The sequence below is a fragment of the Hyaena hyaena genome, unplaced genomic scaffold, assembly GCF_003009895.1.
Source record: "Hyaena hyaena isolate Hyena2069 unplaced genomic scaffold, ASM300989v1 scaffold_394, whole genome shotgun sequence".
In the NCBI taxonomy this organism is placed as follows: domain Eukaryota; kingdom Metazoa; phylum Chordata; class Mammalia; order Carnivora; family Hyaenidae; genus Hyaena; species Hyaena hyaena.
The window spans coordinates 334,855-349,994 of NW_024081026.1; the positions used below are offsets into that span (position 1 = coordinate 334,855).

At 44.1% G+C, this 15,140-nt stretch overlaps 1 protein-coding gene across 13 annotated transcripts in view; it reads right to left on the reverse strand.

Moving 5' to 3' along the window:
• Positions 1–2,292: 2,292 nt before the first annotated feature.
• Positions 2,293–15,140, reverse strand: part of ENOX1 (ecto-NOX disulfide-thiol exchanger 1) — a 545,438-nt gene continuing 532,590 nt past the window's right edge. For 12 of the 13 annotated variants that reach the window (XM_039251548.1, XM_039251538.1, XM_039251540.1 and 9 more), the window contains 2 exons: positions 13,695–13,780; positions 2,293–3,205 (listed from right to left, as the gene is read on the reverse strand). In XM_039251548.1, the coding sequence (XP_039107479.1) occupies positions 3,074–3,205; positions 13,695–13,780 (218 nt within the window). In that variant the 3' untranslated portion in view covers positions 2,293–3,073. Of the gene's footprint in view, positions 3,206–13,179; positions 13,236–13,694; positions 13,781–15,140 lie in introns of those variants that run through there. The other variant, XM_039251547.1, reaches the window with a different exon arrangement.

Sequence of the window (15,140 nt, forward strand, 5' to 3'; positions counted from 1 at the left end):
GGGCTCCTGGGGTTAGGGATACTCTGAACTAGGTGCGTGACATAGTAAAAAGAAGAAAATAGTTTTTGGAATCTATCAGCCCTGGATTCAAATCCTGTAACCAGCATTTACCGACTGTGCAGACTCGGCCACATTACTTAGGACTTCTGAGCCTCATTCTCCTTGTGTGACAAATGAGGACAATCACAGTGTCTTCATATAGGGTTGTCCTGAGGATTAAGGAGAATGCGGTGACACATATGTACAGTCTACTCAAGGTACTAATGTTAGTTCCTTCCCTAGGTGACCTCTAAGGTCCCTTCTGAACCCGAATGTGAAATAATTTACAAGTTTCTCCTACAAAAATCAGTTATTCACATCATTGAAGTTAAAATCTATAATTCATGTATTTCTAGATAGTTAATATAATTAATTTCAAGTGTCAGTAAAAATATCACAGCCAAAATAGATCCTCCTGAGGCAGCAACTGATCTCCGGGAATGACGCAAATATTTTTGGAAGCTGTGTTAACCATTAGTCCTCTGCGTTGCCATGTAGAGCTCAGAACCGTGTGTTTAGAAAATGGTGTTTTCTTGTCAGATCTAATCCAAGGCCCCTCCAGTTCCTTTTCCTAAATGAAGCTCTAAGTTAGGGTTTTACTCTGTGCATTGTATTCTTCCGGCAATACTTGGAAGTGTGCACGCACATTTGAAAACCTCTCCCATGCTTTCCATTAGCCATAGTCTAGATTGTGGTTCCTTGGGTCCCTACTAGACTTGTCTTTAACAAGCCACTTTATGGAAATCTTTTTCTTCTAATTATTCTTAAGGCGAACCTCGTAGGCTTTCTGTTTTATGATGACATTATTTGTAAATGAGGTCATCTCCTTTTCTTCTGAGTGTCTCCTGACCTAGAGATAAAGATGTCAGGATGATGGTGGTGGTGGAAATCAATAGATGGCATTGGAAAGGCTTCTAGTGTTTCAGTATTGGAGAGGCCTCTGGTTTTTCCACATTTAATATGATCTTGACATTTAGTTTGGATCCCATTGCACCCTTCTTATATCTTTCCTGTCACCTGGCTCACATTATATAGAAACTTCTGGGAAACTTTTTCCTATTGAGCTCTGAGCTCATTAAGGACAGGGTCTTTTCTTATTTATCTCCATATTCACAGGATTAAAAAGATCCTGAAGACAGTGATTTTTAAAAAAATTTTTAACGTTTATTTATTTTTGAGACAGAAAGAGGCAGAGCACAAGCTGGGGAGGGGCAGAGAGAGAGGGAGACACAGAATCTGAAACAGGCTCCAGGCTCTGAGCTGTCAGCACAGAGCCCGATGCGGGCTTGAACTCACAGACCACGAGATCATGACCTGAGCTGAAGTTGGCCGCCCAAACCAACTGAGCCACCCAGGCGCCCAAGACAGTAATTTCTTAATAGGATACCGTGAACATCTTTTCAGAATTTCAAAGAAAATTCACTATTCAGCTGTCTGTGTAAAAGTTTCATTTAAAATTAGCATGGTAAAAAATAAAATAAAATTAGTATCAGGGCATCTGGGTGGCTCTATTGGTTAAGCGTCTGACTCTTGATTTCGGCTCAGGTCATGATCTCAGGGTTGTGAGATCAAGCCCCAAGTCGGACCCTGTGCTGACAGCACGGAGCCTGCTTGGGATTTTCTCTCTCCCTCTCTGCCTTTCCCCGGCTCTCTAATTCTCCACTCACTCTTTCTCAAAATAAATGAACATTAAAAAAATAGAATATCTTGAATACTTGTCTTTTTATGATTCTTAATGTAAGAGAGCAGAAAGGAAATACAATTTCAAGCTGTATTCTGCTTGCAATTAAAAGATCTAGTGGAAGCCCAAATTCTGACTGAACTGTTGGCCAAGTATGCATTCTTTGACTCCTTTTCTAACTTGTACATTTTCCAACAAACATACAAATAAATAAATCCAGGAATTAATATTAACTAATTGGTTCTTTTGTACTTGCCTTTGCAGACAAAGGTAATATTTATGTTGATTATACTTGGATTAAGGTGTTGGTATTTTAGAAACAACATATACTCTAATGCTGTATAATCTCCTTTTCACACTACTTCTCACTTTAGTTTTTGTAGATTTCTATTTGACATAATGTTTTGTCTTCACATCATTTATGTAGAAAATCATTTAAAAACGGTTGGATATGAGATGGGACTGGATAGTGTGAAATAGACTTCTTAAGGTGAATTAAAATGTATCAAAGAATAATTTGCAAAAGCAATATGGCAGAAGTCATATTTATTGAAAAAAATTAATATCTTTGCTATAAAATTTGTAACAGGAATATTTACTGAATGTTTATTTTGATGCATAAACCTGAATATTACATACCAAGTACAAGACAGTAGCACTAGCTTTTCCTTTATTTACATTTTATGAAAATTGTTATGCAGTCCATGTTAAAAGAACTTATGATGGAGAATCATTACATTAGAAAAATAATATTCTTGATAAAGCATTCTCAAGGAGTCCAATCACATTTGCTGCCTCTTCAATAAGGCAAAAGTCCCTGGAATAGCATATAACTTAATTTACAAAATACAATAAATGTTCAGACACATATTCAAGTTTTCTTTTGGTATGATTTTTCCTCACTGCAAAATTACTTTTTTATTTTTATTTTTATTTTTTTTTACTAAAACAGAAAGACTTTCAGGAAAATGCCATTGAATGATTTCCGCTATACATGACATATACAGCTCTGTAGCCTAGCAACAACCACTGCTACACCATCGTTAACTTTAAATATTCTGCTTGGTGAGCTATTCTCAAATGTAGCATATTTTAAGATTTTGCCATCGCGATGACTGTGGAATTGTTGGTTTTCAGAGGAAACAGATCTGTCACCGTATGAAGCTTGGTTTGAGGGAACTGGTACACAATTACATTTCCACTCACAAGAGGACGCCACGGATGAACCTGAAGTCCAGCTCTGAGGCTCCACGGGGGCCCCCACGCCAGGCGACCCCAAGCTCTGGTGCTCACAGCGCACAGCCCTGGCCGAATTCGTGGGGTTCCACTTCCAGAGACTGGTCTGCTTTTCAGTTAGGTAGTTTTAATTCCTTCAAAGGCACACAGCTTCCACCTTTTTTCCAACGTGGCTCCCACGCCTGTGAATTCCTGTTTGAACATGCGCGGCAGCCTCATCAGAAGCATTTCGATTTCGTTTGCAGATATCTGTTTAGGAAGGAAGAAGAGTCACTTGTGGAAACAAGACACCCCTGAAAGGCGGCCGGGGGGTGGGTGAGGATGCGCTTGCCCAGTGAGCCAAACAACGTGAAGTTCTCTGCTTGGCTGACAAGGAAGCTCGTGGGAGAGGAAGACCAGTAAAGGGCTGAGGGTGGCTATCCCCGTCTCCCGCCCTGAGCCCGGTCACCCCCTGAGGTGGGCGTGTGCAGGAGACAAATGGGTGCAAATTCCAGGCTGCCAATTCATGTGCACGGCCAGCTTACTAGTAGTGCCATGCCTGAACAGCACTCTTCCCCTGGATATAAAAGGAGGTGAGAATGGGATTTATGAGGGCTGAGGGCAAGTTCGTCACCACTCCTGATGCCCTCATTCTCTTCTACAAAGGATAGCACTTTTATACAACTCAGTGAGTGCCAAAGGGCATAGGGGTAGACTTCTGGCCACCCTAACTTCTCTTCTTTCTCTTTCTTTAATTTCCACAGGGACCAGAAGACCATAAAGGTTTAGGAACAAAAGCGAAAATCCAGAACCTTTTACAACAGTAAAAGTCTCAACATCCATTCTTAAAATCCAGGTAGTTTTTAATTTTTAAGTTTATTTATTTATTTGGAAAGAGCACAAGCAGGGGAAGGGCAGAGAGAGAGGGAGAGAAAGAGTATGCCAAGCAGGCTCCACACTGTCAGTGCAGAGACTGAGTGGGGGCTTGATCCCACAAACTGTGAGATCATGACCTGAGCCGAAATCAAGAGTCGGAAGCTTAACTGACTGAGCCACCCAGCTGCCCCAATCCAGGTAATTTTTTAATGCATTTTTAAAATTCTACCAATTTTTCTTTATTATATACATTTTTATACCAATGATTCACTTTACTGAAATAAAGGACAATCCACACACAATCCATCTGCTCTAACACAGCCATTGTTCTTGTTTCTGTGTCTTTGCTTCCTAATCCATGGTTTGCATGGGGATCTCCTCTACCAAGGTGGCCAAGACCCTGGAACGGGGGTGGGGTGGGGGCGGGGGCGCTAACATTTCTATTTGAATCCTGTATCTACTATTGTTAGGAGCTAAATGACTCCAACCAAGATAATTAGTCTCTCTAAGCCTCAGCAAATGGGAATAACAACATGTAATAGGATGTATGAAGACTGTTGGCTTAGCATAGATTTGGCACACAGAAATGTTTAATGAATCAGGCCTAATATTATTTTTCACGGTACAATCACTGAATAGATATTTTCAAGTCTACACTTTCGATTTAACATTTAAATGTTAAATAAACTTAACAGTTATTTTAAAGAGAGAACCAGATAAACCATAAAGTCAAATCAATTGTTCATTTCATGTTCACATGGAAAAGATTTCACACGATACAGTTGATATTCTTAGGCCTATAACAAGAACCTTTTGAGGCAGCCCTGAAAGTTGAAAGAAATCGCATTCTAAAATTTTTGCGTGAATTATTTTGAAAGCGGAATGCGTTTTCCCATAAAGCCATGTTAAAGGGATTAGATTCCCAGGTGAACCCACAAAAGCCTGTTACACAAATGATTACAACGTTCCTGTGATTTTGAAACATTTTGTTTCTTGAGCACTGTGCCCAGAGCCTTCCCAGTGCCTCGTTTCCTCGTCTCATTGTCATAACTTCTTAGGAGAGGTGTAGGGCAGGCATGTTAGGATCTATCTCCGTTTTGGAGCTGAGAAAACAGAGTGAACTACAGAGGGTCAAGTGCTTTATCAAAGACAGAACTGGAAAAGAACCCACGGCTTGTGCCCGGGAACTAGGTGCTGGGATGCTTTGCAAGGTCTGTGTGATTTCAGCAGCTGTGGGTGAAGAACCAAGGATGGAGTGATTTCTTTTGAAATATCAGTCACCTGGGGTTCTGGTTTAAAAAAAAAACCAACCACCAGGTTCTCTTATCTCTTTTCTGGGGACTCTGATTCAGCCTATCTGGGGTGTAGCTCATATACTCTATTTTTTACATTCACCCCTGGTAATTCTTTCTTTTTTTATTATTTTTTTAATGTTTATTATTATTGAGACAGAGAGAAACACAGCATGAGTGGGGGAGGGGCAGAGAGAGAGGGAGACACAGAATCCGAAGCAGGCTCCAGGCTCTGAGTTGTCAGTGCAGAGCCTGACGTGGGGCTCGAACCCATGAACTGTGAGATCATAACCTGAGCCAAAGTTGGATGCTCAGCCAACTGAGTCACCCAGGGGCCCCACCCCTGGTAATTCTTAAGATCGGGCATGTTTGGGTAAGAATGGGGATTTAAAATCAGACCTGGCTTGGATTTCAGTCTGGGCTAGGCCAAGATGTGTAACCATGGGCAGGTCATTCAAAAGCTGTTCCACTTCTTTATGTGTAGAATAGCTCCCTCGGCCTAATTGTGAGGATTATACAGAAAATGTAACACAGTGCCTGGCACGAGATGCTTTCTCTCTCTCTGTGTATTAGGCAATGCTGATAGAATACGACTCTCTGTTCTCAAACGCTTTGTGATAGACGGCTCAAGCTCTGTGTTCATAAGCCAAAGGGAACAAGTACAGAGAAGTATGTGGTCAAACCAAGTTTTTACTTGGGCCAGAAAGGAGTTTCCCGAAGCCAAGTTATCCTCTTAACAACCTCCTTTCTTTCCTCTGGAGGAGGACAGCATGGGTCATCTAGGGTAGGCTCGAGTCTCCAGTCCCTTCCAGTGATACTGCTGACGAGCTGTCCTTCCCCAGGTCAGGCAGAGCCACAGAGAAGCTGACAGACCCGGGTAACAGCCAGCCTATCGGGGGGTTTGTTTCCAGGATAACCATCATCTCCCTTGGAAAATTAGGGAAGGAACTTAGTGTTATTCATTAGGAAGGAGAGAAAAAGCTGAATTCTTGAGGGTGAAATAACAAGTCTGATCTAAAGAGAACACCTATGTAGGAGCCCAGCTGGGGTCAGGTCAGACAGTGCCACCCAGTACCCTGTGGCCGACTGAAAAGTGCGACAACTCGTAATTCCTGTCAACCTTTTGGTTGACAGACTTCTGAAAACACTTTTGTTAATTCTCACCACATCCTCACAAGATAGGGAATAATTTACAAGTGACGAAACTGAGGTCTAGACGATTAGGTGCTGTACCCGGGATAACCCAGGCACTAAGCGTGCGGCTGGGCTGCAGATCCAGACTCTGCACCAGATCCACAACAAGGCCTGGCCTTGTTCTTAAACACTAATGCCAACTGCCACAGGGGGTGGGGGACTGTGAGTGGGAACTGGAAGCAATCCTCTTGGTCACTGTCTCCCTATCTGGGGAAAGGTCTGTGTACTGGAGGGCAGGTCTGTGGGGAAGACATCCATACAAGTACCACGGAACTGAGAATTCCCAACTTGACCGGCTCAGACACATTCCATTGCTAAAGCCTCGGGGCCTCCACATCAACCATTCACCAGAACAGCGAGCAAATCATGGGGAATCTTGTTTTCCATGAGGTCTTTTGACCTGAGGCTAGACTTTAACCACTGAGATAGCAGGAGAAGCATGCAGGAGGAGAGGGGGAGCCACCCTTCCTGAGTCCTCACCGCGGCCCAGAGTGTGTGTTTGACGTGCATGATCTCATCAGAAAGCTCATGCAGCAAGCAAGCAAACTCCTCACTTGCTGGAAGACAGAAATGTTGAGACACAACATTTGGAATCCAGTCATGGAATGACTGTTAACCAGCTTCATCATCTTGTCTAAATCACTTAATCTCTTTGGGTGTTTTCTCGTTCGTGAGACAAGGGAATTGGAAAGAAACTCACTGAATGCTCTGAGGACTTGAATTTGAGGGCTGGCCCCGCCATATGTTAGTACTGGTCTTTGGGCAAGCTATTTAAATTTCATCTGACCTCTAGGTTGTAGCAAAGATCTCAAACCGAGAGAATGTGATAGATCTCCTGTGTACTTTAAAGCATAAAACACATGGCAACCAGTACTTGGTAGCTCTAGCTGAACGTCAGATACTGTTCTGACTTCTTTTCTTTTCTTTTTTTTTTTTTTTTAAATGTTTGATTATTTTCTGAGAAAGAGATGGAGAGTGCAAGCAGGGGAGTGGAGGGGGGGTGGGGGTGGGGATCCAATCCAAAGTGGGTTCCATACTGATAGCAGTGAGCTGGATGTGAAGCTTGAACTGAGCCAGAGTCGGACACTCAGCCAACTGAGCCACCAAGGTGCCCCTGTTCTGAGCTCTTTTCACATATTAAGTCATTTAATTACAATGGTAATCCATAAAAACCCATTTTAGTGAGGGTAAAACCGAGGCACAGAGCTGTTAAATATGTTGCCCACGGCCACACAAATAAGTTAGTGACACTGGGATTTGAAATTCTTACGATGACTTGGTTTGGATGACCAATTTCCTCAGATTTTGACAGAGCTGGAAATTAATGTAATGGAAAGAGTGTCCTCAAAAGTAGTTAATGCTAAGTTACTGTTGGTAGTGGAAGGGAACCACCCGATTCTGCCGCAAAGATGTAAGTCACGTGGACAGGGCAGTGTCATGACAGAACCCACCGTCTCAAATGAACTCCTGTCTAAAATACCCTGAATTCAGTAAGGCTCTCAGATAAATTCTAGAGCATTTCTTTAAAGATGTTTTATATCTCATGCCAGTAGAAAGATCAAAGAGAAATTGCTTTCAAGTTAGTCTGGTGGCTTTTAAACCTTCCTCCACCCTGACAAAATAACTTTTATGATATATTACACTTTGGGATTTTCAAGACAGAGAAAATTTATCCTCTTCTTTTTACCCCATGGCCAAAGAATTTTTACATTACAGATATTTTCATTTACTTTAATTCTGTTTTCTCCTCCTCCTAAATAACCTGGCAGCTCTCATAATTTTGCCTTTGTAATATCTTATACTGTTCTACTGATAATTTCTTGGTGTTGGGAATGGAGTCATGGAGTCATCACATTGAACAAAGCACAGAGACTTCACCGGCCAAGCTCAGAGTGAAATGTACCTGCTCCCTTGTCAGTTCTGTAGGATTCTCTTCCCCAAATCCACCGTGAGGTCAGGGCTTCTCCCTCAGTGCCTGTCTGTCACAGAGGGAGCCCACCGGGGGCCCGGAAGGGTGTGCTTGCCCCGCCGGTGAGTGGAGGGGCTGGAACTTGGTGCAGGGCTTGTGATGCCCAGTCTGGCCCCGCTTTCACAGCACCGCGGTCTTCTCGTGGGTGCTGGGAGCAGAATCAAATACGTGTGGTTAACAGACTTCTGTGAGGCACTGCCATAGAGGGTAGGGACATGCTGTGTCCGTGAAATCCCGTTTACCCTCGCACCACGTGTTTGGTCCCCTAGGAAGTGGGGAGGGTCGCCCTAGACGTGATGCTTTTATTAACCTTGTACTCAGCTTGCTTTTGTTCCAAGAAGTTGGTGGTCTGTGTATATTCAACCTTTGGTCGTGTCAGTGGATCCCCTCCACCTCTGTTTTGTTTAAAGTTTTCCATGTCTGACATCTATTCTTTTAGAAAGGATTGATCTGTTCTAATTAAAAGAAAAAAAAAAAAAAGAACAGAAAAGATGCGAAGGAATGAAGACTCCGTGTAACCAAGGGGCTCGTGTGGTGGTAACACTGCAGAGGTAATTTGTAAGATCTGCTTGATTTATTTTCTGATTTGCTGACTGCAGCCCAAGCCCACTGCCTCTTTGCCAGGCCTCTAAGCATGTATATAAATTGACACAAGCGCACATAAATCAGTTTTATTATGGGGATGGTTGGCTCCATATCCCATATCAGTCAGGCAAGAGAAGCCGAGTGAGGAGGAGTTCTTGTCTGAGGCACTGAAAAGACACTGGCATAGGCTTTGTCAAGGCTGGAGAGTCAGAGAAGCCAATTGCAAAACCAGATTTCCTTCCATAGGAGAAACTGTTGCTTTTAGCGCATATTTAAATCTTGTTCATTCTTCATATCCCTGGGGGGCAATGCGTGGCATCACACAGACACGTGCAATAAACTTCTGCAGGGAGAAATACAGAATGTGGATGGGGAAAGAAGGGAAGGGAAGGGAGGAAGAAGGAAAGACACAAGCAGGAAGTGAGAGAGCAATAAACAAAGAAGATAAGCTTAATTGAGGAGTTAGGAAGAGAGAAGGGAGGAACTGGAAGGAAGAGGAACAGGGAGGGAGAGGAAGAGGAAGGAGGAAGAGGGAAGAAGGAAGAAGATAAATAGAAAAGGAAGGATCTGGATGGAAAATGAGAGAAGGCAGGAAGGAGAGAAGGAAGGGCGGGCAGAGAGGAGAGAAGTGTGGCAGCGTTAGCCACAGGACCCCAGAGGGAAGCGTGACACTCGGGGATGCCTCCTGCGGCTCGCACAGACCGTGTCCCTCTCCAACCTCTGTCTCACTAAACATCTGCCTGCCTGTTGGTTCATGTCTGATTCCCCAGTTATTTCACAAATATTTTACCGTTCCCTCCACTAGACTACAAAACTTTTTGAGAGCAACGTTCTTTCTTAGATTTTCTTTTGTGCCCTCGCTGTGCCCTGTTCCTCCCTAGGAGGTCCCTAGGACAGTGTCAGCTTCACGAAAAGCAGTGAATTATTCCAGCCTTCACTGGGTCCCTGGTAACCTTGTCAGTTTCTCTGGAAGTGTGTGAACAACTTCCTTTTTATTCCTTATGTAGCCAAATGGAAGTGTTGTTACGTCTAGTGCTTCTCTTATCATATGCTTTCCAGAGGTGTTGTGAGATATAAAACACACATTCATTGTAGCCTAAGCAATAAGAAATTCATTCATTCATTAACATACTATGACAGGTGGCTTTTTAGGAGAACACTAGAATATACATAATACTGAAGAGTTTTTGGCAGGGGGAGGGAAACCTTGCAAACGCCACCGGGAACATTTCATCTACCCTTACTGCCTAGCTATAGTCTGGGAAAGAATGCTCTCCAAGTAAGGCCCATTTGAATCTCCTTGGGTCAGAACGGATGTGTTAGTGCCTCTCTGGTGGGCAATGTACACCTGCCGATGAACTCCCAGCCTGTCCGTGAACAGTGGTGTCGTGTCAAAATGGCAGGTCTTTGTAAATCCTCCCACATCAGCAGTCATGTTATGTTGAGTCTGGTTTTCGGAATCAAGTCTTCTGTTTGGTGGGACTTGGGAGGAGGCTGTACGTGTGTAGAGGGGACAGCCAGACACACTTGGAAGAACTCAGTCTAACTCCTAAAGAACACACCAATAGGAGGAAGAGCAGAGGGACCCCTCCTCTTGACTGTAAGACAGGAAATATCCATCTGCTAATGCTCCACTCAACGTGACTTCTTGCTGCTCAGGATCAGCGAGCGAGTGGGCTTGAAGGGCTCTGGGCTGATGTGGGGGCTTCTATGTACCAATCAGAAACCATCACAGGATAGAGCTGCCTGTTTGGGGCTTACCCGCCTGCACCCAGGGCACAACTTTCGACTCGGCAAAGTTTCAGGAAGCCATCTCCCCCCACTCCCCTACCCTTCTGCTTTCCTCTGAGTGAACCTTTGTGATCTGCCACATCATCCTACAAGAGGGTGGAGTGAATGTGAGTGGGTGGCTTAGAGTGCGTGGCTGAGAAGGGAAAAATATGCAAATGTCACTATCAAGAGCAGGAATAATATTTAACTGGAAAATGGCCTATTACTGGGCCACACGGTTTTAGGAGCCATGTGCAATTCACATGCCCAGCCTAATTTAAATTAATTCCTGGCTCTTCTTCCATTTCTAATCATTCTTATACTCCTGTGTGGCCTTTGGGGAAATCCTAATAAAATCAGCTCCATTACAGGCTGCCTGCCTTCCCTGCTCTCGTCAGCACTGGGGGAGGCAGAATCTAAATATTATTTGACAGTTGTTGTAACAGTGATGTTGTCTGATGTCAAAGTGTGTTGTTCTAAGCGGAACTTTTAAAACCCCATCCCACCAGAGTCAGCACCCCCTCCCCCCTCAAGTGGAGTGGAGGCCAGGCTGAATCCACAGCCTTAGTGCAACAGTAACCAAAACTTGGTGGGGGATGGGCGACACCCAAGTCATTCTGATTAACCAGAGGCAGGTGCACCAGGCCACCGCACCAGCGAGCCTCTGCGTCACGGGGCTGAGGGTGGCTCCAGGATTCTGAGCCTTCTGGCTGCTGATGCAAGGACAAGGCCCTGGTGGGTACTTAAAGGGCAAACCTCTCATTATTTTGCTTTCTGCGTAAAGCCCTGAGGATATGGAATTCCAGTGTACGGCAGTAATTTGGTCTCCGGATTAAAAAGTCTAAATATCCTTTCAGCCTCACTGGGATAGAGAGACTATTTGGTCTAATTGCTGGCACCTAGGAGTTTTAGTCAGAGCACTTCTTCTATGTAATTTTTACTTCGGGCATGAGGAAACAATTTGACAGCTCTACTGAGCAATTCATTCAGGAGATGGAGGGCTGTCTGGGGGAGACCCTGTGTATTTGCTCTGTGAAGGAAATACTTTCTTCTTTATCTTCTAAAATGAAAGTACCAGTCTGGAATGAAATGGAATCCCCTTTAACAGAATCCCTTCCAGAAAGGACCATCATCTAATGGCCAGAGACCAGGTGTGTGAATTCTCTCCTCAGAGACGGCTAAGGGAGACCACACAAATCTTGCCTGAACACATGGATGATGGGCACTCTGTCCTGAGGGGCACACTTCATTATTTATCACTCCCACCGGGGACTTTTATCCTCACCCACTCCCTCTACCACACGCGTCCTCAGACTCAAACGACAACTGCTTCCCAACAAAGGCTTCCCACTTGGGGTTTCCAGAAGGGGAAGGAAAGAAACGTCTGCAATACAAGGGAAGAATACTAGCAATGAGAGGAATAATTTCTCAAGGGCTTATTCTATGTCCCGCCACACTGGTGAAAACACTATTTCATTTCATCTTTCAGGCAAAGGTAGGGTTGTTGTTAACAATGATATTGGTGAAGGAAAAAACTGGGCCCTTCAAGAAAGCTTTATTTCAACAAAGTAATATAGCTTGTCCTTCTCATTTTATCTGAATTAACATAAGCATTTTCTATCCCTCCCATCCCTGTGAGGGGAGGCCACAAAGAAGACAGTTACACAAGTGTGAACTTCAAGAATCTTATCTCCTCATCCCCTTTCACTCCATTTTGATCTACCCTCTTCCCAGCTGTGAGAGAATAAATGGACATGAATCTCGGTGAGTGAAAAATACTTTTGGTTCCAGAGGATTCTCTCAGAAGGGATGTAGAAGATCCATTAGAAAGACCAAGCAGTCATGGGATCATGAATTGGTAAGATGATGTGACTCAAATTGAGAACACAGTGTAGTAACGTATTTATTTAAAAAATTTTTTTTAGTTATACTTATTTCTGAGAGAGAGACAGCATGAGCAGGGGAGGGTCAGAGAGAGAGAGAGAGAGAGAGAGAGACCCAGAATCTGAAACAGGCTCCAGGCTCTGAGCTGGCTGTCAGCACAGAGCCCGACGCGGGGCTCGAACCCACGAACCGTGAGATCATGACCTGAGCTGTAGTCGTACACTTAACTGACTGAGCCACCCAGGCGCCCCACAGTGTAGCAATTTAATTGATACCTGCTTTGAAGGTTTAGAGTGATCTGAATGTGTGTAGCCTGGGCCACAGAACCGCGGGCCTGGTCCTACAAATCCCATAGACTTGCCGCACTCCATGGAAGAGTGTATTTCCATTTTCCCTCCCAGCAGGGTATTTAACAAGCTGCTCAGTGGCAGCCTTCAATTCTCTGCTTCTGTGTCGGTCACCTTCCAGGGCTTCCCCCGGCAGTGCTGGTTAATGACACTAGTCCAACAGGGGCTCCTCTCATTGTTCCCTAGAAATTGCTACATCAATTGATACATACATTGAGCTCTTTTTGTCCTTTCGCTTGTAGAACGCAAACATTGCAGTGGCCAGGAGCACAGCTAATGCGGAGGGGAGGAACACCGAGCCTCGGACAAATGCGGAGTGAGTCCTGACTCTGGGTGGGGCCCTTGTGGGCTGGAGCCAAGAATAACTGCAATCACCTTTTCCACTGAGAATAATGCCGAAAAACAACCATTAATACAGTTTTCTTGAGAGTCCTATCAGATCTTCATGTTGTTTGAGGTGATTTTCTCTCTATTGTGTGGAGTCCTTACCACAGACTCCTGCGAGAATAAGGCCTAAGGATAATGCCGCATTAGCCACCTGGACCTGATTTCTCCCTGTTTGGGGAACCTGTAGTTTTAAGTCCCTCATATGCCACATCCTCATTTGGCACCTGCTGAAAGTCACTGTCATTTTAGATACCTGCTTTTCTTTCTATAAAGACAAAAGCAAGTGGAAAAAAAAAGAGAACAATCAGCCAAAACCAGAGGTCCTTGTGGAGAGGTCCTGCTAAATCTCCAAACGCTATCGTCTCCCTGATGCAGTTCACACGGGGCCCACCTTCGGCCAGGAGTCAATGTGCTAAATCTCAACAACACAAGTCCACTGGAGGAAAAGAATTTACCTTGGAGTCCAGCTGCTGCATGTATGACCAGAGATACTCTATATTGGCTCCAAAAGGATGGACGTGAAGAAACGTTGATATGATGCCTGAATTAAAGAGACAAACATTGGGCGTTACTGAAAGGCAAGTCAGAGTCGGAGTCAAATAATGTCCTCTAACCCAGCGATGGTTTTGTCAGACTGAGTTATGGTGTTACCATTAAAAAAAAATTTTTTTTAAGTGTTTATTCATTTTTGAGAGAGAGAAAGAGAGAAAGAGCGCCAGCAGGGAGAGAGGCAGAGAGAGGGGGAGATACAGAATCCGAAGCAGGTTCCAGGCTCTGAGCTGTCAGCCCAGAGCCTGACGCAGGGCTCAAACCCATGAACCACAAGATCATGACCTAAGCTGAAGCTGGACACTTAACCAACCGAGCCATCCAGGCACCCCATGATCTCACCATTTTTAGCAGCACTCAACAAGCATTCAATAACAGCCCGTTCAAAAGACACTCATAGTAACATGGCAAACAGAACACTCTATCTGCTGGAATAACAGTAGTTAGGAAAGCTAGACTCTGAGATAATATATAGATGAATAAAGGTATTTCTAAACAAAGACTCCTGGAAGCATTTCAACTACCAATTTTATGCTTGATTTACCAATATAAAATTGTAGTTATTGGGAGGATAAAATTCTCTCTTTTCTTTCCCTCAGTGGACTTTGTAGTATGAAAACGGCTCATACAGCTGTTGTCAGAGATCACATGGCCTCCGATTTCCCTGATAATTACAGCTGCTAGTGATGAAAAGTATTTAATCCACATTTCCCCTAACGGCCACTGAAGGAAGCACAAATCCCTTCTGAAGCCTTCATTTCTGCCTAGTGGTAGCTGTTGTTTATAGAGCGCCAGCTTACACTCTCCTCCTCGCTGCTGTAATTTACAAGATCATTTTAAAAGGTCCAGAAATGAATGGTTTGACTGGAGTCTGATTATAAATCAGAAGCCTTTCCCATTGTGAAAATCAACTGTCAACACTGTACTGACAAATGAAAAGCTGGCTGTTGGTGTCAGGACTGAAGTAAGAGCATTACCTTTCTATATCCTCGCTGCTCCTATATCCAAAATCAAAATAGTGAAGATGAGGACGTCGACTCCGTAGACTGTATGCTATTTGTTATGAAATAGTGTTCAGACTGACATTTCATGAGTTCTCTTTTAAGCCCTCACATTGTTTATTGGGAAAGTTTGATGCTCAAGAGCCAAGGGTCAAAAAAAAAAGACCTGCACTTGTTTGACATGCAGGTGGGGTGAGCCCTGGATGAGCACATCGTTCTTGGACTAGGTCACCCTGGGAATCGCAGAGTGGCCCTGGACTGATCTGGGATAGGGTGTCATGGTCTCCTGATCATGTGTGGGGCTTGGGGTTCTCTGGGAGGAGTGCCAGTGTTTAAGGAAAAGTTCCCGGT